The sequence below is a fragment of the Mustelus asterias genome, chromosome 1 (genome assembly GCF_964213995.1).
Source record: "Mustelus asterias chromosome 1, sMusAst1.hap1.1, whole genome shotgun sequence".
NCBI classification, from domain to species: Eukaryota; Metazoa; Chordata; class Chondrichthyes; order Carcharhiniformes; family Triakidae; genus Mustelus; species Mustelus asterias.
The window spans coordinates 159,043,715-159,068,206 of record NC_135801.1 but is presented as its reverse complement, the minus strand read 5'-3'; the positions used below and the strand labels follow the sequence as shown (position 1 = coordinate 159,068,206).

The window sequence follows — 24,492 nt, the reverse complement described above, 5'->3', positions numbered from 1 at the left end:
TGGATTTTTTTTTTGCATGGGATATGGGTGTCACTTGCTGGGCCAGCACTTACTGTCCATCCCTAATTTCCCTTAGACTGAGTGGCTTGCTAGGCCATTTCGGAACACACTTAAGCATGAACCACACTGCTGTGGATCTGGAGTCACATATAGGCCACACCCGGTAAGGGCAGCAGATTTCCTTTCCTAAAGAATATTCGCTTGTTGAGCAAGAATCCATTACAGTGATGATGATTTATTGTTTCTACACACAAATTGCAACTGTATTTTCTGTCAGTTTATCTGAGCATGATTACTGAAGGTCCATTCTGTCCTTTCTTTAGCTGGGCAAATTGGAGAACAGTTTAAAGACAGCGCATGGCACGTTGGATTCTAATTTTAGGCATGTTCAGCCACTCAACAGCAGGATTGTGTTTGCTTCCTTTTCACCATTATCATCATCCCGGAGGATAGGTAAATAAGCAACTAGCTAATGATTACACCTTTTCGCTCTTCACCCTTTCTGTTTGCTGATCATTTCCATATCAAATGAGACTCGCTCACTCACTCGGGTTTCTGGGAGGAAGAATCAGCTGAAAATATTAGATATGGAAATTAGTCACTGGTGATAAAGGATTTCCTCCCAACTGCCAATCTACATTTGTCCCTGACTCACTGAGGGGAGATTTTATGAATGTGCTCATTTAGATGTTTCAGTCAAAACAAATGCTACAATGCATCACAAATTGCACCCCAACCTCAATTTTGACACTAGGAGGGATTCAGAGATGGGGGGGGGGGAACCCTACAGATCACCCTTTTGGCATGCCCAAGGCCCAATGTGGTGTCCTTCAACATTGCGCCCTCCCACCACCCCCATGCTTAATTTCCCCTCCCTGCCATAAGACCCTGGCATTTACTGGTCCTGGCCTCTGGAACTTAGCATCTGGGGACTGATTGTAGTCCCAACCCTGGCCACTGCTGCTATTGGCGCTGCTGAGACTACCGAGCTGCCAGCCAATCAGATTATCCAGCACGACCTCTGCCCGGGTGAGGGGATGAAGGCTTGTTTCCAGCTAATTGTCCTCAAAGCATTAATGGGTGTGAAGCTGTTGTGATCGACAAGGATGCATTCCCTATCAACTTCAGAAGACGGGGCGGGAAACCCCTCCATCCGAAAAATCTTACCCATATTCCCAAAACACAACAGTCCTATAAATCTCATATGTAACAGAATGCACAAGAAAGAATTTGTTGACCCGGGTATTGTGGGGGAGGATGGGTTATAAACTAATCTAACGGTTACTAAAAACAGGAGCCCATTTTGGATCCTTTATCACTTGGAAGATTGATATATCAGCTTATTATTTTGACAGGATTCAAACTGAACATTTTGAATGCCCTAACCTTCCCCCAACTTTAAAACTTTTTGGGGACAGAAAGACAGCAGTGGGAGCTGAAGACTTCTACAGGTATTATTTTATTAGGCTGGTAGGGCTTCGGGATACTTCCAGTTGACGGTCCCAATTTTCCATGGAAACTCTGGCTGAATTTTCCTTCCTTATCTCAGGGTTGATGAAGCCAAGCCCAGAACCTCAATTATTGCAGTGATTGAGATAAACATGCTTAGCACGGACCAGGAATTGGACTTTGTTCCTCTGGCCTATATGATTTAAGCTACCCTTTCAACCTTGGTTCAAGAGTTCAGAGAATGAATCCAAGAATGTTTACGGTCAGAAGGAGGCCTTTGGAAGGCAAATAAACTCAATCCTTTGGTGCTATGCTGGACAAATGCCTTCGGTCGATGAGTGTCAGTAAGAATATTTCCACTGTTATAATTACTGAACATTTATCATTTAACATGTAATCAATTAGTAATATTGCCAGTTATCAGATATGGCCCTTAATGGGACCTTTGTTTAGTCAGTAGCTAAAAATGATAAAGGCATTAATAGTAATAAAGGGTAATTGAAATAAAAATGATTAATTCAAATTTTCTTTCCATGATAAGGCATTATATCATTTCCACGCCCCTTTCTTGATCATTTAGTACAGGTTAAGGTCTGAATGACCTCATGATTCCTGCACTTCATATAACTCAGAATCTATCGTTTTTATAATGCTTATAAGGAAGCTGACCTTGACTAACTGGGAGTGTTGTCTGATTTATGCACTATGGCAACAGACTGGGGAATTAACTGTGCTCTTTATCCCAACATTACACTTTTTTTAAAAAAACATATTTTGCAATTTTTGGGTTAGGCTCCTAAACTATAAAAGGAAACGGTGACACTTCATGGATTTGCTATCACTGATAACTATTTACTCGCACAGCAGCTGCCAGATTTCAGTGGCATTTCTTTTTCATCTTGCGAAATCGCCTTCATTTACAGGAAGCCTCTGTTTGCTTTGCTTTATATTGCACCAGTTTTCTGCTGTCTGAAGTCATATTTTAAAAAAAAGTTGTGCCTTGCCTTCTTAGCTTCTCATGGTGCCAAGTATTCCTGGCAGACCAGATGTTGACCTCGCCATTCCAAGTTAAATTAGAATCCGGGTCTGATCGACGCCACACATTAGAAACTTGATGAGGTCCTTGGTGTTTGGGAAGTGGGCCTTGCTGAATGCCTAAACACACACTTGCTAAAATGTCATTCCTGGCTATCGCCATTTTAACGTCCCCTTTTCTGCAAATCACGGGAAATTTAAAATTGGGCCTAACATTTTGAATTTGACACTGGATATTTCACAATTTTCATAATAAGGGAAACTCCTGTAGATAGACCAGGAATCTCCTATGAACCAGTAGGTGTCCTTGCCTTTCAAAGAAAATGCACTAAGACCCCATAGACATCCTCTGCCCGTGTATTCTAGCCCTGGGGATCAGATTGGAGGCAGGCTCCCTTGCCTCCGCTGGGTAATTGAGCCCCATTGGGAGTGAAGTATTGCTGCAACAAGCCTTGCTCATAAGCTACAGTACGTTTCATTCCGTTAACATGAACCTGCCTAGCTTCTTGCAATTATATTGAATGCTGAAGCATACTGGGCCAAGTGCGATGCTGACCCCCATGTATCCGGTCCAAAATATATATTGAAGCTAGTCGTCACTACATGGCAAAAGGGAACTCGCTTGATCTTGATTCTGTACAGGATTCTTGACCAGAAGAGTGTGTTGAGCAAGGGGAGACTGTAAGATGGATGAGTAACTCGAGTCTCCTTGAAATATTCCAACCCCTTTTCCAGATATTTGTAACATTTCAGAGTCGTCCATTCCATGCCCTTTTCATTTACCGCCTATATAATTGTACAAGGTTCAAAATGATTCACCATTACAGTTTTATAATGGGCGGTTCACCTTCAAAATGCACCTCTCATTGATATGGATCTTTACATCTGCTTTTTGTTTTTGAAAACAATCCTTTTTCTAAATTGATAGATGGATCCTATCCAGTTAAGTTAATAACACATATTTCCGTTGGCCTGATTTACTGAGAAGAATTGTGAAACAGAAATTTGAAGAAATATTTAAGCAAAATGGTTTTTAAAGCATAAAATGCTTTTTAAAATGCTTACAATTGTATGACATATCACTATTTTTGAAACTTGCTGCTTGCTTTTTTTAATACTATTTGTTTAATATACTTTGCGATACATTTATTGTGTCCGAGGCACCATGCTTACTGAAAGTATTACAACAAGAATTTGGAATCTAGCAGAAAAGAATTTTAGCAAGTTTTAATAAGGCAATGTAATAGTTTTCCCAGCAATTCAAAATCGAATCATCCTCCTAAAAAAAAAAATCAAACTTTTAATCAGCATCATAAAAACCTGACAATGTGTATTTTCCTGTGTCAAACACAGTGACTGGTTCTAGACTCTGCAGTTTTCCATTTCCTATTCTACACCAACCTAACAGGATGAGATGCAGTTACTTCTACAATTAAATTTTAAGGGTGAGGGAAAAACACTCTTGGGTACATCTTTTTGACTCTGTGATTTTTCCAGTGGAAAGTGGCAAGTCAATTTGCTGCCTGGCCATCACTGTGAATGAAACTCCAACAATTTTAATGGCTAGGCCTCATCAACATGTCACCTGTCGACTCCCTGTGGAAAGTGGCCTGGAAGTGGATGTCAGTCTTTGGAAAATTGAGCAGCCCTTGGATGCCTGTAAGGATGGAGGTCGATGTGAGGGAGGGGTTCTGGAACGGGGGGGGGGGGGGGGTGTCCAAAGAGCCTGACATCGGTGGCCTGAGCAGAAACCCGCACATGCGCACATCTCTGGGTGATCACTGAAAGGACCTCCCAGCATCCAGATCACTGCTCTTCAACCCCACAGGCATCGCTGGCTTCCTCGCTGCCTTCCCCATATAGACATTGCTGGCCCCCATACAGACATCGCTGCCCCCCCCACACACAGACATGGCTGCCCGCTCACCCCATGTCCCCGTGGATCCAGATAATGCAGGTACCCCCATCCCTTGAACATACTGACCTCACTGCTGCCCTACAGAGAACTTGCATTGTGCTGACATGCACAACACCAGCTCGTGATCATTCCCTCGCTTGAATGGGAGTTGTGAGTATAGCATTCCCCCCGGACACAGCAGCTTATTGAATAGCAGCGCGAGGGATGCATGACACTCCATGAAAGCAGCCTTTAAAATTTCTCAAGGATTTGTTGCTGACTGGCCAAAGTCACTGCACCTGCACTCCCCTAATAACCCAGAGCTGTGTATAAGCTGCAGGAATGGACACACAGCCAGTCACGCCACAAAGATGTCTTTGAGGAAAGCAGCACCAAGATTCACTGAGGCCGACCAGGAGCGCCTGCTTGATGCCGTGGAGGAGAGGCGTGAGCGGATTTTCCCCGGCCAGGGCCTCGCCCAAGGGGTGCAGCCGCCACGGCATTGTGGGAGGAGGTGGCAGAAGCGGTGAATGCCAGGAGCCTGACACCGTGCTCTGGCTGGCAGTGTCGCAAAAAACTGTATGGCCTTTTTTCTTTGTTCCTTTGGTCCCCGGAAGGGTAGGGGGTTTTAGTTAAGTCGGGCAGCATGGTCGGTGCAGGCTTGGAGGGCCGAAGGGCCTGTTCCCGTGCTGTAATTTTCTTTGTTATTCTTTGTTCAATCAGCAAGAGTGAGTGAGCATCCCACTTGGAACCCCGCACATACTTGGCACGGATCTCAAACCCTGCTTAGACACCTGAAGGGCAGGCAACAAGGCACCCTTCTCCCAGGAACAGAATCTAACCCCCTTTCCCTCACTCCTCAACGAGCACCCTTCAGTGATGACCCATTTACCCGAAACTGCCAGCGCAACGCCCGAGACACAGGCATTGCACACCATGCATTTCAATACATTAATGCTAGCTATCCACCTTATGGTCCCACAGGAGAAAAGCCTGCATAACAAGCAGGAAACTGCACAGACTGGTGGTGGTGGGCCTGACCTGTGGCAGCTGACCAGCGTTGAAGAGCGTGCCATGGAGCTGGCAGGGGGCGATGGGTCATCCTGAATGGTGACGGGCAGTCAGGTCAGCGTCCAGCATGCAAATGAGCATCAACGTAGCCCTCAACTAGGTCCTCTCCCGAAGTAAGTGCGATGCTGTGTAGAATGTTTTACCTCCCACGGTGGGTACCTTTTTAGTGTTGAGGCTCCTGGGTCACGAACTGGTGACACTGATGCACATCAGGTGGAGACGGCACATCTGAGGGCTCGGGCACACGCAGGTCAACTGGAGGTCAGGATTCAGCTGTCCCCAAGTCAGCTGCTGGGCCTCTGTGTTTGTTCCTCCCAAGGTTGGTGGAGATGCATCAGGAAACCTGGGGAGTTGTGGAAGGGCTATCAGCAACCATGCTGCAACTGCAAGGGGAGTCCAACAGAGTGCTGTTGCAGGAGGTGGTGCCGACACAGCGTGTAAACCAGGCCAAGGGTGGTGACCGCAGTGGAAAGTCTGGCTCAGGGGTCTGTCCTCATGGGTGACAGAGTCCAGGCCATCCTGGAGACACAACAGGCCACGGGCGAGGGTGTTTCCGGCATCCAGGAGTCAGTGTTCGATGGCCATGGGTGTCGGGGGCGTGTGGGAGACACTGCTGGCCATGGCTAGGACTCCCGCTGGCATTCTGGAGACACAGCAGGCCATGGCTGTGAGCCTCGACAACCTAGCCCAAGCTTAGAGGGTTACTGCTGAGGGGCTCCAGAGCTTGGCTCACTCACAGAATGCTGTAGCAGAGGGGCTCTGGAGCTTGGAGTCTCAGAGGGCCAGGGCTGAGGGATCACAGATCATGGGGCAGATGCATCTGGGCCTCCAGGACTGGTAGAGCCAGGTGACGCCGGAGCTTTTGGAGTTCAGTCCAGCTACACTGGCGTCCTGTGGAGTGTCCCCGGGGCCTCTGGGCACCCGGGAGGAGAAAGGTCTCGAGCCCATGCCGGGGCCTTCCACCCAGGAGATCCCAGACGTCCTGAGACCTTCCAATTTCCCCCTTTTCTCATACTGGGCCAGCAAGATGAACAGGGTGGCACCAAAACAGTGCCATCCGCAAGTGAGCTGGGGCTCTCCAGGTCCCAGCCACCCAAGGGACGTCCACCAAGGGCATCACAGGAACGGGGTGTGCATCACAGCTGGACACCTCACCTCCGATGTGCATCCTGGGGTAGCACCTAGAAGAAGCAGTAGACTGCACAAAGTTAGAAAGTTGTAGCTCACTAAGAGGGCACAGGTGAAGGTGTAGTCAGGGTTTATTCATCACTAACATTAAGAGCACAATAAACTTTTATCTGCACCTCACATCTGTAACTAATGTGTCTCTGATTCTGCCCCCCCCCCCCTCCCACACAGGGCTGAGTGGCCCCCATTCCCATGCATAGAGGTGCTGTCTGTTAGAATCATAGAATCCCTACAGTGCAGAAGGAGGCCATTCGGCCCATCGAGTCTGCACCGACCACAATCCCACCCAGGCCCTACCCCCACATATTTTACCCGCTAATCCCTCTAACCTATGCATCTCAGGACTCTAAGGGGCAATTTTTAACCTGGCCAATCAACCTAAGCCGCACATCTTTGGACTGTGGGAGGAAACCGGAGCACGCGGAGGAAACCCACGCAGACACGAGGAGAATGTGCAAACTCCACACAGACAGTGACCCGAGCCAGGAATCGAACCCGGGAACCTGGAGCTGTGAAGCAGCAGTGCTAACCACTGTGCTACCGTGCCGCCCCGTGCCGCTGTTGTGCCTTGGAATCTCAGCCACATGTTACAGAGTGCCTGCCCTACCTCCCCCAACATCCACCAGACCCTTGGTGCAAGTGCCCCCCCCCCCCCCCCCCCACCTCTCCTCCCCCAATTGGCCAACAAATATGTGTCCCCAGCCCTTACAGCTCCGTGGGCCAGGGTGACAGCGTGCATTCGGAGTACAGGTAGGAGTCAGACTTGAGTGGCACCAGGGGCAGGATCCCAGTGAGCACAACAGCGAGTCGTCATCATCCTCCAGCCTTCAACCAAGACTCACAACATTGCCAGCCCAGGCCCATTAACAGTTTGGATGTTTCTGGGGAATAGGGTGGTGGGATGAGAGGAGCTGGGGAAGGGTGATGTGGTTGTTTGAGGACCCAGGTCAGTTTGGAGGGGGAATAGCGGCTGCACTTGCTCCAGCGGTGTGGTGGATGTGTGGTGGTTGCAGCCCCTCACTGCACAGCACCAGCTAGGTGAAGCGGGCTGCAATCAAAGCGTCCCTCGCTGCCCTTCCCTGCCGGACACCTGCCATCGCCACCCAACCTCTTTCCTCCGGCTCCTCATATACTGTGACGTCCCCCTCGCCCAAAAGCCGCTCCTCCTCTTCCTCCTCCTCCTCCTCCTGCTCCAGCTGACCTCCCTGACCGATGTTGTGCAGAGGGCAGCAAACTATGATGATGCGTGAAGCATGCACAGGGCCATACTGGAGGGTCCCCTCAGAGCGGTCCAAGCAGCGGAACCATATCTTCAGCAGGCTGATGTACCGCTCTATGACGGACCGGGTGGCTGCATGGACCTCGTTGTAGCGGATCTCCGCCTCGGTCTCGGGCCTCCGCACAGGCATCATCAGTCATGACCTTAGCGGGTAACCTTTGTCACCCAGTAGCCATCCCGGGAGCCTGGGCTGGTCCTCAAAGAGCCCAGGGATGTCCGACTGCCTGAGGACAAAGCTGTCATGGACACTCCCTGGGTGGCGTGCATCGACCTGCATGATCTGCATGAGATGGTCACACATCTGCACATTGAGGGAGTGGAGCCCCTTCCTGTTCACAAATTGCTGCGGTCCTGCATGTGGGGCCCACAAGGCGATGTGTGTCCTGTCCACTGCTCCCTGGACATTGGGAATCCCAGCAATGGCAGCGAAGCCTTGAGCCCGGGCCTCCTGCTGTGCACGGCCCACATCGAAGTTTATGTACTGCCCTGCCCATAGGTTGTGTGCGATTCCCATCATGACAAATGCTGGCACAGATTCTGCAGGTCGGTGAGCAGCCGTGGGCACTGCGCACCCTTGAGCCATTGCCATGTGTGCAACTGCAGCATCCGTTACAGGCGTGTGTTGCTGGTCCGTGTCACTGGGCAGGGACAGACTGCAAATCAGCACCAGATGTGCACCCAGTGACAGCAGATTCCCTGCAGTCCATGTCTGAACCTCTGCACCCCGGCCTGGAGCAGCAGCTGCTTCATCTGGTTAGGCCTCAGTCAGCACATGGTGCACTCCTCCCCCACCCCGGAACACCAGCACTCAGTGCAGTCCCTGACCACACCCTGTGGCAAGATAATGTCACTGCACATTGCGCTGGAGGGGAAGGCTGAGCAGGAATCCTTCAGGGACCCTCCCACGCTGAGTTACAGCACTGCCCTGGAGGGGAAGGCTGAGCAGGAATCCTTCACGGACTCTCACCCAGAGAACTCTGAGAAAATAGAAGACCCACCCCTCCGCCACTCCAGATATCACTGGTCCACGGGCCAGCACCAGAAGACAGCAGGAGGAAGCCCACCAAGCATCTCTTGCAACATCCCCCGCGCTCTGCTAGCAGCACTTACCTCCTCACGGCAGTTCAAGGCTGCCTCACCAGGTTGAGACTTTTATAAACCTACTCTGGTGCCAAAGTGACATCACAGCAAAGAGAGTGGGAGACGTTAACGTGGGCGGAGATTGTCGTGTCGATCCTGATAATGGCAATGCTAAACTATGGTAAGTAATGCAAAGCAGCGGTACACCGGTTTTCAGCGCTGTCCCAGCGGCGCCATTTTTGTCCAGTTGGGAGATGCGCGCGGGTCATAAACGCTCTCGAGGAACCCACGAAGTGGCTGACACGCGCATCTTCCGACCCGATCCGCCAAAAAAACGTGCGTGTCGCAATGGGAGAATCGCCCCCCCCCCCCCAAAATCTTCCAGAAGAGCATCCTTGTACCCTTGGCTTAACAACATCAGACCTTTTGTGCCCTCTCTTCTTCCCAGCAGGTTCTGACTGGCCTTCACCTGGTAGGAGAGCTGCGTCTGTTCCCCACTGAGTGCACAATGACTTAAATAGTCTCATCAACCACAGGAAGCCCAAATATAAGGACCTTAACTGGGCCTTTCTGCTTTGGTGATATCCGATCTAAAGTTAGCACTGTAGACTCTGCAGCTGTCCAATTTCCTGCCATTGAGCTAAGGAGGTCCTCGGGTTAAGCCTTATCAGTATGTCTCAGGTGAGCTGGCAGCATGTCTTTCACCTGCACCTGGGAACCTGCCTCAAATGGGGTTGCCAAATGGTTATGACAGTTATCAGGTCCCCACAGGAGCAGAGCTGGCAGGGTTGCCAGAGGAATGTTAGAATGGATAGGATTGCCAGAAGGATGCCATTTCTTTAAAGTTGCATTTTCACTGGGCATAGCATGGATTGAGTCCACTCTTGCTGAGGGATTTAATCATTAAAATGGAGACTTAATTGATGGTCATTATAGAGGAGGAGCCGCTCCACAGGTTGGTTTGTGGCAGAGGCTTTGTTCCACTAGGCCCCTGTAGCTATGGGAAGGGGGAGGTGGGGGCGGCTGGATTTAAAGGATGTCCTGACCTGCTTCCAGGCAATTGTTGGGTGTTAACCTCTGCGGGGAGCCCATTCACTATTGGGAAGATTCCTTGGTGTGAAAAAGTTTTTTTTAGCAATGGAAATTCAGGATACAACTAAACAGTCGCTTGATAAGGTGTGGATCATTTAAGGAAAGCCAACATGGATTTGTTAACAGCAAATTATGTTCAACCAATTTGATTGAGTTTTTTGATGACATAACAGAGAAGTGATGAAGATAATAGGCTTGATAAGGTCACATATGGACCAAAGTCTAATCTGCGTCGATTTTGTCTTAAACCAAATGCATGGAGTCAGGAAAGTCTGCCTGTTAAGAGTTTGCTTCACTGATCCTAGTCTATCAAGACTAGTCGAAAGAAAACATGACAGTGGCTAGGGCTCCAAATGGAACCTGTGCTGATATAATTGCAGATTAATGACATTGTGAATGTTTAATAGATTAAATATTCAGCAAATTGAATCAAATTTGACTGTGCAAATTCGAAAGTTGAAAGCACCATCCCACTCTTCGAATAACATACTAACTTCTTTTGCCCCCAGTTCCGAAGGAAGATTCTAATGCACCAGCTGAAGCCAACAAATCAGGTACGGTAATTTCTAGATCAATTGGTCAATCTAAAACAGAAATAGTCATTGTTAGTCTGTGCAGCATTTGGATTTTTCTGGGGTTTTTTTCCTGTGTGCGAGTATAATCTGTAAGAAAAATGCATTGCTGTTTTAACTCGTGAATATTCTTTTTGCGCTGCCAATCATCTCTGTTGAAATAATGACAGTGTCTTTAAGTTGACTACTGACAAGTATTTTTTTGTTCTGCTCTGATCCACATATCACATCAAGTTTGTTACCTTCAAAATGAACTGAGGTCAAACGTTTTGATTTACCGAGGAGTTTTTATCCAGTTGCAGTCAATTAGAATACCAATGTCAATTTGCGTACCTTTTGTTCATCCAAAAACATTAAGAAAAATGGCGCATGAATGAATTTTAACGGGCAGTATGAATTTATTCAACTGCAAAGAGTTAGAGATTGCGTGCATTTTAGAAGTAGGGGATTGTGAGGCTCCACAGGGTGTGTATGATTTGCAGAATTTGCGCTGTATTTGAGTAATAAAAAGATCAGGTCATTGTTTTTATTTTTGACGTAATAAATATGTAATTTATCCACATAAAATGTCAAAATTGTTATAAAAAACCAGTTATTTTATTGATACATCTTTCACCTTTAGGGTGAATTAAACCAGCCCACAAATATATAAATACTCTAAGAAGGGAAGGGAACAAGGGCAGCATGGCACACGCGTGTGTTATGGCAAGAATGTCTCCAAGTTGCAAAATTATCTCAGTTTATCTGCCCCGCACCTTTACATGTGGTTGCGTCCCTGAGCACATTATTAATTACAGATATGCAGACAAATTAAAAAATGCAATGCCTTTGGTCAAAAGAGGGTACAAGGATAAGTCCAGCAACTACAGGATTAGTACAACCCCAATGACACTCGAAGCTTGACACCATTCAGAACAAAGCAGCCCGCTTGCTCGGCACCCCATCCACAAACACTCACTCCCTCCACCACCGACATGCAGTGGCAGTCATGTGTGCCATCTGCAAGATGCACTGCTGGAACTCGCGTAGGCTCCTTATGTAGGAGAATCCAATCCAACAACTGCTTTCACCTAGAAGGACAAGGACAGCAAACATATGGGAACACCACCACCCACCCAATTTCACCACAAATGTGTTGCAGATCAATAGGTAAGGGGAGCAAGTCATCCTGGCTGAAGGGATTTGAGTGATGGAAGTTCCCCACTCACCATCCAGAGTTGGAAATATGTCACTATTCCTTCACTGTCGCTGGATCAAAATCCTGGAACTCCCTCCCTACCAGCAGTGTGGGTGTACCTGCACCACACAGACTGCAGCAATTCAAAAGGGCAGCTTACCACTAACTTTCTCAATGGCAATTGGGAATGGGCAGTAAATGCTGACCCAGCCAGTGACACCCACATCTTCTGAAATGAATAAAAAATAATTCTAGGCACCACACTTCAGGAAGGATGTGAAGGTTTTAGCAAGGGTCAAGAATGGTTCCAGGGATGAGGGATTTTAGTTACATGGATAGATCGGAGAAACTTTGATTGTTCTCCTCAGAGAGGGCCGTGGGGAGATCTGAAAGAGGTATTGACAAGCATCAGGAATAAGGACAGAGTTGGAGAAAACTGTTTCCTTTGGTGGCAAGGTCAAGAACCAGAGGACCTTGATGTAAGATGATTGGCAGAAGAACTAATAGTGCCATATGGAAAATCTTTTTTTATGCAGTGAGTGGTTAAGACCTGAAATGCACTGCTTGAGAGTGAGATAGAGAGAGATTGTATTGTGCTTTCAACAAAGAATTGGGGAAGAGAAAATATTTACAGGGTAAGGGATGGAAAGTGGAAGTAACTTTTGCAGAAAGCTGGCACGAACACAATGGACTGAATGGACTCCATACGCTGTTATATTTCTATGATCCTATGAAGCAAGTTATCTTCTTAAAGCTCCTTTAGCACATACCTCCAAATCATCCAAACAGCAATCATCCAACTAAAACAATCTTATTTTTGAAACGTTGACTATTGTTACGCAGGGAAATAAAGCAGCCGTTTGTGCACAGCAGTTGGCTAAATGACCAGATAATCTTTTTATGGAGTTGACTAGGGGGGGAATATTAAACAGGATGCTGGGAAAATTCTCTGCTCTTGTTTGAACGTGTCTAATGTGGATCACCTGAATCACAGTAACAAGAAACTTCAACCTTCGCTGCTCTGAGTCGGAGATTAAAATTCTATCAACTGAACCAAAAACCAATTTGAATAATTGGCCATCTAATCTTAAAATTTACCATGAAAGGGAGCCTAATGGCAATTAACTCTTTTGGAATATATATCCAGCATGGAGATGGCAGTCATTTGTTTGCAGAAGTATTCACATGTCTTAGGAGTTGTGTGTTCAGGTACAAGGTCAAAGGGATGAGGAAAGAGCTGGGCACATTCAGTCCTTTTTGTTATAAATGATATAGTTGGTTTACTGTGCCATAACTTATATGACATCCTATTCATTTCAGCTAATTGTGGCAGTAAAATGTACCTTGGACTTTGCCTCAAGATCAAACGAGTTTGAAAGTTTTATGATGTTGGAGCAGTTAGAAGTTTACTGTCGGCATTTTTTCTCAGCCTTGGGCTGAGACCTATACATTAAGTCATAATTAATTAACCATGGAGAAATAGGTTGGTGTACAAGGGTTGACGGGTTGAATGAGAGTTTTCCATAGAGGTGGGGCTAGGGCAGGGCCAAGTAGCCACCTGCTGGATCTCCAGTATCGACTGCCGCTCCTGAGATATTGGCCAGTCTAGAATTTTTCCATCCCAATTTAGTTGGGCGTGTTTAAATGATGTGATGTTCCTGGCATTGCTAACATGGTGGTGGAGCTTTAGGAGGAGCTCCAGACGAGGCATGTTTGTGAAAGCAATGTGAAACAAACGATTCCCTGCAGCTTTGGGGCCTGCCAGTCACATGACTCCTCGGCAGGTGACCATAGCCAGCCAATGGCCTTTTCCCTTCTCACTGAAAGGCAGATGACCCTGTTGGAACACCGCCAGCGAGCCATTTCAATTTTATAGACGGGAATGATGTGTCAGGGGCATTGGTCATTGGGGCAGGTTCTGCCTTTGATCTGTGGGATTCAGACTGGATTAGAAAATCTAACCCATTCTGCCAGTATTCTCATCCGCACAAGAATTGCTATTGCTGGGTGAAATGTTTTGAACATTCAAACTGATCATCATCAGTTTTCAAAGCTCCTGCCAGCCTCAATGCAATAATCCGGTATGTTTTAGCAGACTCAGAATCTGGTGAATCAGATGCATCAAGTCAGAGGATTTTAGTTCAAAGAACCTTCAGGAATGTGAAGCACAATATTAATTATAATTGAATTGCATTTTCCACAATTGTCTTACTTTGAAAATTGGTGAGTAAAAAGTATATTGGGACCAACTACCCCTTGGTTGTCCCATTGGACTTTCGCTATACTCCACTGGGCAGATTGAAAATTGGGACCCAGCTAGGGCAGGTCGTGCTCTTAGTTAGGAAAAGCTCACTTCTTAGGAGAGCACTGATATGAAGGGGAGGGAGCTGATGTCAGGACTTTCCACCAGGATTTCCCACTTCCTCCACCTTTATTGGACCTGGAGTAGCATTAAAGGCTCAGACAGATGAGGCTTACTGGTCTCAGAGGTGTGAGGGGTGCACTGTGAGTCGGGTAGTGGAAAGGGAGAGCAACCCAGACTTGTGAAGATTAGGAGCTTAGTTACTTATGGATATTGCCCAGACTCTAGCAGGGCCAATGCTTGAAGGCACAGGAAGGTGCCATGGGTGGCACAGTAGTTATGATGTGGAGATGCCGGCGTTGGACTGGGGTAAACACAGTAAGAAGTTTAGCAACACCGGGTTAAAGTCCAACAGGTTTATTTGGTAGCAAAAGCCACGTGTGGCTTTTGCTACCAAATAAACCTGTTGGACTTTAACCTGGTGTTGTTAAACTTCTTACTGTGTTGGCACAGTAGTTAGCACTGCTGTCTCACAGCGCCAGGGACCTGGGTTCATTGCTGGCTTCGGGTGACTGCACATTCTCCCCGTGTCTGCATGGGTTTCCTTTCGGTGCTCCGGTTTCCTCCCACAGTCCAAAGATGTACATGGTATGTGGATTGGCCAGGCTAAATTGCCCCTTACTGTCAGAGGGATTAGCAGGGTAACTGGGATAGAGCCTGTGTGGGATTGTTGACGGTGCAGGCTTGATGAGCCCAATGGCCACTTACTGCACTGGAAGGATTCTATGATTCTTAAGATTTAATTCTGGCATAGCTGCCCACACTCTTTCAGGACTTCCACCCTTCTGAAATATGTTCAGTTATTTTATCTGAATCATCTCTTAAGTCAGCTATGTTTTATTGACTATGTCACTGATAGAATTTATTACAAAATCATTTTTGACTAATTTTCTCCCTCACTAATCTACTGAGGGCAGGTGCTGCATTGCAAACACATAAGCAAATTCAGCACTCAGTTCAGGTTAGAATTGAAGCTGGAATCACTTTGTCGACACAATTTATTACAACTCCAAGTAATGTTCAAAATACATCTAGCAAGAAAACCATATTCACTACAAGTAGATCTTCAGTGAATGTTATTGTTTTAAATGCAAACCTGGGCTGATTTAGATAGTATACATCACTGTCAGAGCAATGTCCTTATCGTGTTTTTGGTAAGCTGAGTATAGCGATACTTCTATTGGTATCAACAATGTAATGAGGTCGAGACGTTTAGTTTGGTGGTTTCTGCAGCCTTGATGTCAGCTTTAATAATTGATTATAACTTCTGTAAAGAATTTTACTGTTGGCTGTTATCGTGCAAGGTGCAGTTTTACAACCCTTTCAAACTGGAACTCTGAAAATTAGACATGCTGTCATTTCTGATTGGGCACGAGACATCAGGTCATGAGATATGATTCGATTTCAATGACCCAGTAGTGCATTCAGTCGAACGATATGAGACTGATAGGCTGCTGTCCTGAAATACTTCTTAATTACAGTTTTAAAAATTCCCAGAGGTTTTCCTGTAACTGCTCACCGCCCTCAGTTTAGATAAATTGGTTTATCATATTCTACAGACTTCGCCAAAGGGATTTGTAAAGTCTTTTTTAACCCCCAGATTTTCTCCCCCTTCCCCTATCTCTTCTGCCTTTTGTCAACTCTTATTGAAGTAGGGTGATGACTGTGTAGGATCTCGCCCAGCCTGCATTTAGATAGTGAACCAGACATGCTCTGCTATGGATACACTGCCTACGCAAATAGTTTGAAACGGCTGCTACACTGACTCCAACCGACGTCGGCGACTTTCTGTGGTCAATTCATTAAAAGAATTATGCACAGTTCCTGGTGCAGACTTTCACATGCACAAGAAGCACTCCCATTGTGGGAGCAGTATGGTGCCTATAAGTAAGAAATAAAGAATGTAGACAAAGTTGAATATGAAACAGATGGAAAAATAATCTCCTAGCTACATGGGATTAGCTAGCTTTACTTTGAACAACATTTGTCAGAAAATATCAACAAAATCCATTCCTCCTTTTGTATATCTCCTTCACATTGTGACTGACCTTTGTATCAGCTTATTCTGGTCCCTAATCTACCACTCCTACAAAGTACATATTGAATGACATAAAGCATTGTGGTGGGTGTTTTTCATTCATTCATGACATGTGGGTGTCATTGGCTAGGCCAGCATTTATTGCCCATCCTTAACTGCCTCTGGGAAGATTGTGGTGAGCCACCTCGTTGAACTGCTGCAGTCTGTGATGTAGGTACACCCACAGTGCTGTTCCAGGATTTACTGCATTGGCTGTCCTGCATCAAGCCTCAGAAACCTGAAGTAGCTCTTGAATTAGTGCTCCAGAGGGACCAGTTTCCAACTGCCTGTCAGCGGTATAACGGAGCCCATACCTGAAACCATTCTCGAGGGGATTAAGAAAGTGGGTTGAATGTCACTCTCTGCTAAACAGCAACTCCAGTGTCAATTCCATGTACGCCAATGTCCCCACTGGTGCTGAGCACAGATCCTGAAATGCTGGCCTGGATTTTCACTTGAGACAGGCTAAACATAGAAAATTGGAGCAAGAATAGGCTATTCGGCCCTCTGAGCTGCTCCACTATTCAACACAATCATGGCTGATTTGTTATCTCAACATCATACTCCAGCACTCTCCTCGTGCCCCTTGCCACCCTTAGAGTCTAGAAATCTATTTCCTCCTTGACTGTATTCAGTGATTTGGCCTGCACAGCCTTCTGTACTAGAGAATTCCATTGGTTCACCACCCTCCTGAGTGAAGAACTTTCTCCTATTCTCAGTCCGAATTGGCCTGCCCCATATCCTGAGACTATGATCCCGTCTTTTAGAAACCCCAGCCAAAGGAAACAACATCCTTGCATCTAGTCTGTCCAACCCTGTCAGAATTTTACATATTTCAATTAGATCTCCTCCCATTCTTCTAAATTCCAGTGAATACAGACCCAAGCAACCCAATCTCTCCTCATATGACAATCTTGCCACCCCAGGGATCAGTCTGGTGAATCGTTGCTGCACTCCCTGTATGTCAAATATATCCTTTCTTAGATTATACAATAAAAACTGCACACAATACTCCAGGTGTCGTCACACCAACACCCTGCACAGCTGCAGTAAGACATCATCGTTTCTAACGCAAAATCCCAAGTATGGCCTCACCAAGGCCCTGCATAATTGCAGCAAGACATTCCTGCTCCTGCACTCAAATTTGGATTTTGTGTGCAGTTTGGTTTACTTATCTGAGAAAGGATGTTCTTGCTCTAGAGGGAGTGCAGAGAAGGTTTACCAGACTGATGCCTGGGATGGCAGGACTGACATATGAGAAGAGATTAAATTGGTTATGATTGCATTCACTGGAGTTAAGAAGAATGAGGAGGGATCTCATAGAAACCTATAAATTTGAATAGGACTAATAGGGCAGCACGGTGGCATAGCGGTTAGCTGCCTCACAGCGCCAGGGACCCGGGTTCAATTTCCGGCTTGGATCACTGTCTGTGCGGCGTTTGCACATTCTCTCTGTGACTGCATGGGTTTCCTCTGGGTGCTCCAGTTTCTTCCCACAGTCCAAAGATGTGCGGGTGAGGTTGATTGGCCATGCTAAATTGACCCCAGTGTCAGGGGATTAGCAGGGTAAATGTGTGGGGTTGTGGGAATAGGGCCTGGGTGGGATTATGGTCGGTACAGACTCGATGGGCCAAATGGCCGCCTTCTGTACTGTAGGGATTCTATGAAAATACTTGTTCTATGAAAACTTCCCATAGATCTTTCCACAGGTTTAACACAGCAAAGACTAACACTCTTGATACTGGAACTGGTTGGAGAATTGAAACCCTGACTTCTCAGCCCTGTAACTTCTAGCAGCCTTCTGGATACACCCAAAACAGTTTGAAGTCAGAACAGCTTCCTGGAACACCAGGCAGAGAAAGAGATTCTCTGGGCAACTTAGCTGCTAACAGCAGATTTTCCACTCCAGGAAGCCAAAGAGGCCTTGCATTCAGCTAACCAGCAGAACTTCCAAAACCAGGGAGAGAGAGAAACACTTATTTTCAGCTTGATGTCCCTTCTAAAACTAAACTGCTGTCAGCCAAACAGAAAGTGAAATCTTAAATTCACCAGGAAGGAAATAAAACTGCCCAGAACACACGACCTACCAACCAGTCTTCCTCCTAACAAAAGATCCCAGAGTAAAAATGAACGAACCCCATTGAAGCCACTGAAGTAGCAATGAAAGGACTTCGACAGACAGCCCAGCAACAATGAGAACTGAGGCTGTGAGAGCTGCAGAGAACATGACTTTTTAAAAATCTCTTAAAGATACACTAACACCACAATAATAGTCTGCCATTCTATTTCTCCTTCCGAAGTAGATAACTTCACACTTAACCATGTTAGACTGCACCTGCCATATATTTGTGCACTCAATCAACTAATTGTCTACATCACCCTGAAACCTCTTAACATCCTCCACACCACTCACATTCCCACCAAGATTCATGTCATCGGCAAACTTGGAAATATTACATCTGGTTCCCTCACCCAAATTTAAGGTTTAAGGTGAGAGGGGAGAGATACAAAAGGGTCCAGAGGGGCAATTTTTTCACACAGAGGGTGGTGAGTGTCTGGAACAAGCTGCCAGAGATAGTAGTAGAGGCGGGTACAATTTTGTCTTTTAAAACGCATTTAGACAGTTACATGGGTAAGATGGGTATAGAGGGATATGGGCCAAATGCAGGCAATTGGGATTAGTTTAGGGGCTTAAACAAAAAAGGGCGGCATGGACAAGTTAGGCCGAAGGGCCTGTTTCCAACCTGTAAACCTCTATGACTCAAATCATTGACATATATTGTGAATAGGTGGGACCCAAGCACTGATCCCACTAGGCACTGCCCACCACTTTGAGACAGACTCATAAATTCCTACTGCCTATTTCCTGTCTGCTAACCAATTCTTAAGCTATGCCAATATATTACTCCAATCCCACGTGGTTTGATTTTGCACACTAACCTCTTAGTGGGACTTCTTTCTGAAAATCCAAGTACACCACACCCATTGGTTCTCCCTTATCTATTCTGCTAGTTACATCCTCAAGACTCCAGTAGGTTTGTCAAACACAATTTCCCTTTCTTAAATCCATGTTGACTTTGTCAAATCCCTTTGATCTTTTCTAAGTGTCCTGTTATGAGTGTGAAACCAGTGTGTTGTTCCCAGTGTAGGATGTGGGAGGTCCTGGAGGCATCTGGCCTCCCGGACATTCACATCTGTGAGGGGTGTGTCGAGCTGCGGTTCCTGAGGGACCGTGTTAGGGAGCTGGAACTGCAGCTCGAGGATCTTAGGCTGATGAGGGAGAATGAGGAGGTGATAGACAAGAGCTATCATCAGGTGGTCACACCAGGGCAACGGGAGGAGGCCAAGTGGGTGATGGCCAGGAAGGGTAAGGCTAGGGTGGTTGAGAGCACCCCAGTGGATTTGCCCCTGCACAACAAGTACTCCTGCTTGAGTACTGCTGGGGGGGACAGCCCGCCTGGGGAAGCAGCAGTGGCCGTGTCTCCGCAGTGGAGTCCAGCCCTGTAACTCAGAGGGCTAAGGAAAAGAGGAGGAAGGCGCTATTAATCGGGGACTCGATGGTGAAGGGGACCGACAGGCGTTTCTGCGGAGGTAGGCGGGATTCTCGCATGGTGGTCTGCCTCCCTGGGGCCGGGATCCAGGATGTCGCTAGTCGCGTCCCGGAAATCCTGAGGTGGGAGGGAGAGGAGCCTGAGGTAGCGGTACATATTGGTACCGCTGATGTGGGTAGGAAGGGAGAAGGGGTCATGAAAAGGGAGTACAGGGAATTAGGGAGACAGCTGAGAAAGAGGAAAGCAAAGGTAGTAATCTCAGGATTACTGCCTGCGCCACGGGAAGGTGAGGGCAGGAATGGAGTGAGGTGGAAGATGAATTTGTGGCTGAGGGACTGGTGCAGGGGGCAGGGATTCAGGTTCCTGGACCATTGGGACCTCTTTAGGGGCAGGGGTGATCTGTATACAAAAAACGGGTGGAACTTGAATCACACGGGGACCAATATCCTGGCCGGTAGGTTGGCTAAGGTTACTGGGGAGAATTTAAACTAGATAGGTTGGGGGGAGGGGAGCTAGAAGAGTTGACTAGGATCAAGGAACTAATTGATGGGGTGGAGGATGCAGGGGTAAGGGGAATTACAAAATTAATGGTAGAGGAGAGGGTGCAAGTGAATGAAGGCGGTAATTTAGATAAGGGAGTAGAGGGAGAGGGTGTTCGCGACTCATCAAAGCGGGTCCAGATAAAAGCTGGAATAAGGACACTTTGCCTGAATGCACGAAGCATTCGGAACAAGGTAAATGAGTTGATGGTGCAAATCAGCACAAGTGGGTACGATCTAGTGGCCATTACAGAAACGTGGCTGAAAGGTGACCAGGACTGGGAGATGAATATCCAGGGGTATCAGGCGTTTAGGAAGAATAGACAGGAAGGAAAAGGTGGTGGGGTCGCGCTATTAATAAGAGATAATATCAGGGTAGTACTGAGGGATGACATAGGCTCTGAGGAACAAAACGTGGAATCATTATGGGTAGAGATGAGGAATAGTAGAGGGAGAAAGACACTAGTAGGTGTGGTATATAGGCCCCCAAATAATAATGTTGAGGTAGGGAGGGCTATAAACAAGCAGATAAGGGATGCGTGTAAAAACGGAACGGCAATAATCATGGGGGACTTCAACATGCACATTGACTGGCAGACTCAAGTCGGTAAGGGTGGAATGGAGGAAGAGTTCTTAGAATGCTGTCGGGATAGTTTCCTTGAACAGCATGTTACGGAACCGACGAGGGAACGAGCTATTTTGGATCTGGTATTGTGTAACGAGGTAGGTAGAATTAAGGATCTTATTGTGAAGGACCCTCTTGGGTCTAGTGACCACAATATGGTCGAATTTCTGATTCAGATGGAAGAGGAGAAAGTTTGGTCCCAAACCAGTGTCCTCTGTTTGAACAGAGGGAAATATGATAGGATGAGGGATGAATTGGCTAAGGTAGACTGGGAGAGCAGGCTGGCAGGTAGGATAGCTGAGGAACAGTGGAGGATTTTTAAGGAGATCCTTTTCAGTTCTCAGCAAAAATATATTCCAGCAAAAAACAAGGATCGTAAGAAAAGGGAGAACCAGCCGTGGATAACGAAGGAAATAAAGGAGAGTATTAAAATAAAAACAGCTGCGTACAGAGTGGCCAAAAATAGTGGAGAAACAAGTGATTGGGAAAAATTTAAGAAACAACAAAGAGAGACTAAGAAAGCGATAAAGAAAGGAAGGATAGACTATGAAGCTAGGCTAGCAATTAATATAAAAAATGATAGTAAAAGTTTTTATAAATATATAAAAAGGAATAGAGTGGCTAGAGTGAATGTTGGACCCTTGGAGGACGAGAGGGGGGAGTTAATAGTGGGAAATGAGGATATGGCTGAGTCTTTAAATAAGTTTTTTGTGTCGGTCTTCACGGTGGAGGACACAAATAGTTTGCCAAATATTAACGATAGAGGGTTGGCAGCAGGAGAAATACTTAATACAATTAATGTTACCAGAGAGGCAGTGCTGGGTAGACTAATGGGACTGAAGGTGGATAAGTCCCCGGGTCCGGATGGAATGCATCCCAGGGTATTGAAAGAAATGTCAGAGGTAATAGTGGATGCGTTAGTGATTATTTATCAAAACTCGTTGCATTCTGGGGTAGTGCCGGTTGATTGGAAAACGGCTAATGTTACGCCGCTGTTTAAAAAAGGAAGGAGACAAAAGGCGGGTAACTATAGGTCGGTCAGCTTAACGTCTGTAGTAGGGAAAATGCTGGAATCCATTATTAAAGAGGAGATAGCAGGGCATCTGGATAGAAATGGTTCGATCAATCAGACGCAGCATGGATTCATGAGGGGAAAGTCGTGCTTGACGAACATGTTGGATTTTTATGAAGATGTGACTAGGGCGGTTGATGGAGGAGAACCGGTGGATGCGGTGTTTTTGGATTTCCAAAAGGCGTTTGATAAGGTGCCCCATAAAAGGCTACTGAAGAAGATTAGGGCACACGGAGTTGGGGGTAGTGTGTTAAAGTGGATTGGGGACTGGCTATCCGACAGGAAGCAAAGAGTCGGAATAAATGGGTGTTTTTCCGGTTGGAGGAAGGTAACTAGTGGCGTGCCGCAGGGATCGGTACTCGGGCCGCAACTATTTACCATTTATATAGATGATCTGGAGGAGGGGACGGAGTGTAGGGTAACAAAGTTTGCAGACGACACAAAGATAAGTGGAAAAGTGAATCGTGTGGAGGACGGAGAAGATCTGCAGAGAGATTTGGACAGGCTGAGTGAGTGGGCGAGGATATGGCAAATGGAGTATAACGTTGATAAATGCGAGGTTATACACTTTGGAGGAAATAATAACAAATGGGATTACTATCTCAATGGAAACAAATTAAAACATGCTACCGTGCAAAGGGACCTGGGGGTCCTTGTGCATGAGACGCAAAAGCCCAGTCTGCAGGTACAACAGGTGATCAAGAAGGCAAATGGGATGTTGGCCTATATTGCGTAGGGGATAGAATATAAAAGCAGGGATGTCTTGATGCACCTGTACAGGGCATTGGTGAGGCCGCAGCTGGAATACTGTGTGCAGTATTGGTCCCCTTATATGAGGAAGGATATATTGGCATTGGAGGGAGTGCAGAGAAGGTTCACCAGGTTGATACCGGAGATGAGGGGTTTGGATTATGAGGAGAGGCTGAGGAGATTGGGTTTGTACTCGTTGGAGTTTAGAAGGATGAGGGGGGATCTTATGGAGACTTATAAGATAATGCGGGGGCTGGATAGGGTGGAGGCGGAGAGATTCTTTCCACTTAGTAAGGAAGTTAAAACTAGAGGACACAGCCTCAAAATAAAGGGGGGTCGGTTTAAGACAGAGTTGAGGAGGAACTTCTTCTCCCAGAGGGTGGTGAATCTCTGGAATTCTCTGCCCACTGAGGTGGTGGAGGCTACCTCGCTGAATATGTTTAAAGCGCGGATGGATGGATTCCTGATCGGTAAGGGAATTAAGGGTTATGGGGATCAGACGGGTAAGTGGTACTGATCCACGTCAGATCAGCCATGATCTTATTGAATGGCGGGGCAGGCTCGAGGGGCGAGATGGCCTACTCCTGCTCCTATTTCTTATGTTCTTATGTTCTTATCACATCCTTTATAATGGATTCTAGCATTTTCCCTGCTATTGATGTTAGGCTAACCAGTCTGTAATTCCGTTTTCTCCCTTTATTTTTTAAATAGCAGGGTTACATTTGCCACCCTCCAATCTGCCGGGACTGTTCCAGAATCAACAGAATTTTGGAAGATGATAACCAATATATAATGTCTCCACTATTTCCATGGCCACTTTCTTTAGTACCCTGGGATTTAGATTATCAGACCCTGGGTATTAAACAGGAGCAGTGGGATGGGGTGGGTGTTCCGATTCTGGGATAGCAGACCCTATTCCCAGGCTGTGCAATTTTTGGGAGTGCCTTGAAAGGATGTAGGCTGTTTCTTATCAGAAGCTTATGTCCAGCACTCCCAATCTGGCTGACTCCATTGCAGAAATGGGTATCTTCTACTCCTCCCCACTCTTCATGGAGTTATGAAGTAGCTCTTGAATTAGTGCTCCAGAGGGCTCATATCCCCTTGGAGGAGTCATGAACCATAATTTGCATTAGGGGACCTCTTAAAAGGTAAGTTCAAAAGGTCTACTTCATGCCCCCAAGCCAACTGCACCATTACACTACCCTGCATGTCCCCTAATACAAACTCTGCCAGGTTGTACCCTTCAACCCACGCACTGTCCCCTCATGCCCCAGTGCCAATTGCTGGCACTTCCATGACCATTGACCCACAGTCTACAACCAATGAACATCACAATGTAAAGTGGAATGTTCAACAACAAAGCTCTTTTTTTAAAAAAAGGAATCCATTGATCATTTCCTCCTATGAGAGAATAGGTCTGGACTACAAGGTAATAAGTGTCAATCATCCAGGCCTTTTGAAGGTTCAAAAACCATAAACGCTTGAAAGGGCTGACCTATATCCAAAAACATTGTAAAATTAACAAATAAAAAAGACAAAAAATGAAAAATAATGGTTATGGAAAGGAAGAAATGCAAACCTGGTTGTGTTTATGACATAAGTACCATTATCTAACAAGCCTGGATTAGTGCTGGTGATCTACCAAAGAGTGGATCCTTTGCACAGTTCTCCATGCC

General features: G+C 46.5%; 1 protein-coding gene across 2 annotated transcripts in view; it reads left to right on the top strand.

The window, feature by feature from the left end:
* Positions 1–24,492, top strand: part of ca9 (carbonic anhydrase IX) — a 100,171-nt gene that overhangs the window by 61,192 nt on the left and 14,487 nt on the right. For both annotated transcript variants that reach the window (XM_078225987.1, XM_078226045.1), the window contains exons 8-9: positions 324–453; positions 10,601–10,645. In XM_078225987.1, coding sequence (XP_078082113.1) covers positions 324–453; positions 10,601–10,645 — 175 coding nt within the window. The remainder of the gene's footprint in view (positions 1–323; positions 454–10,600; positions 10,646–24,492) is intronic.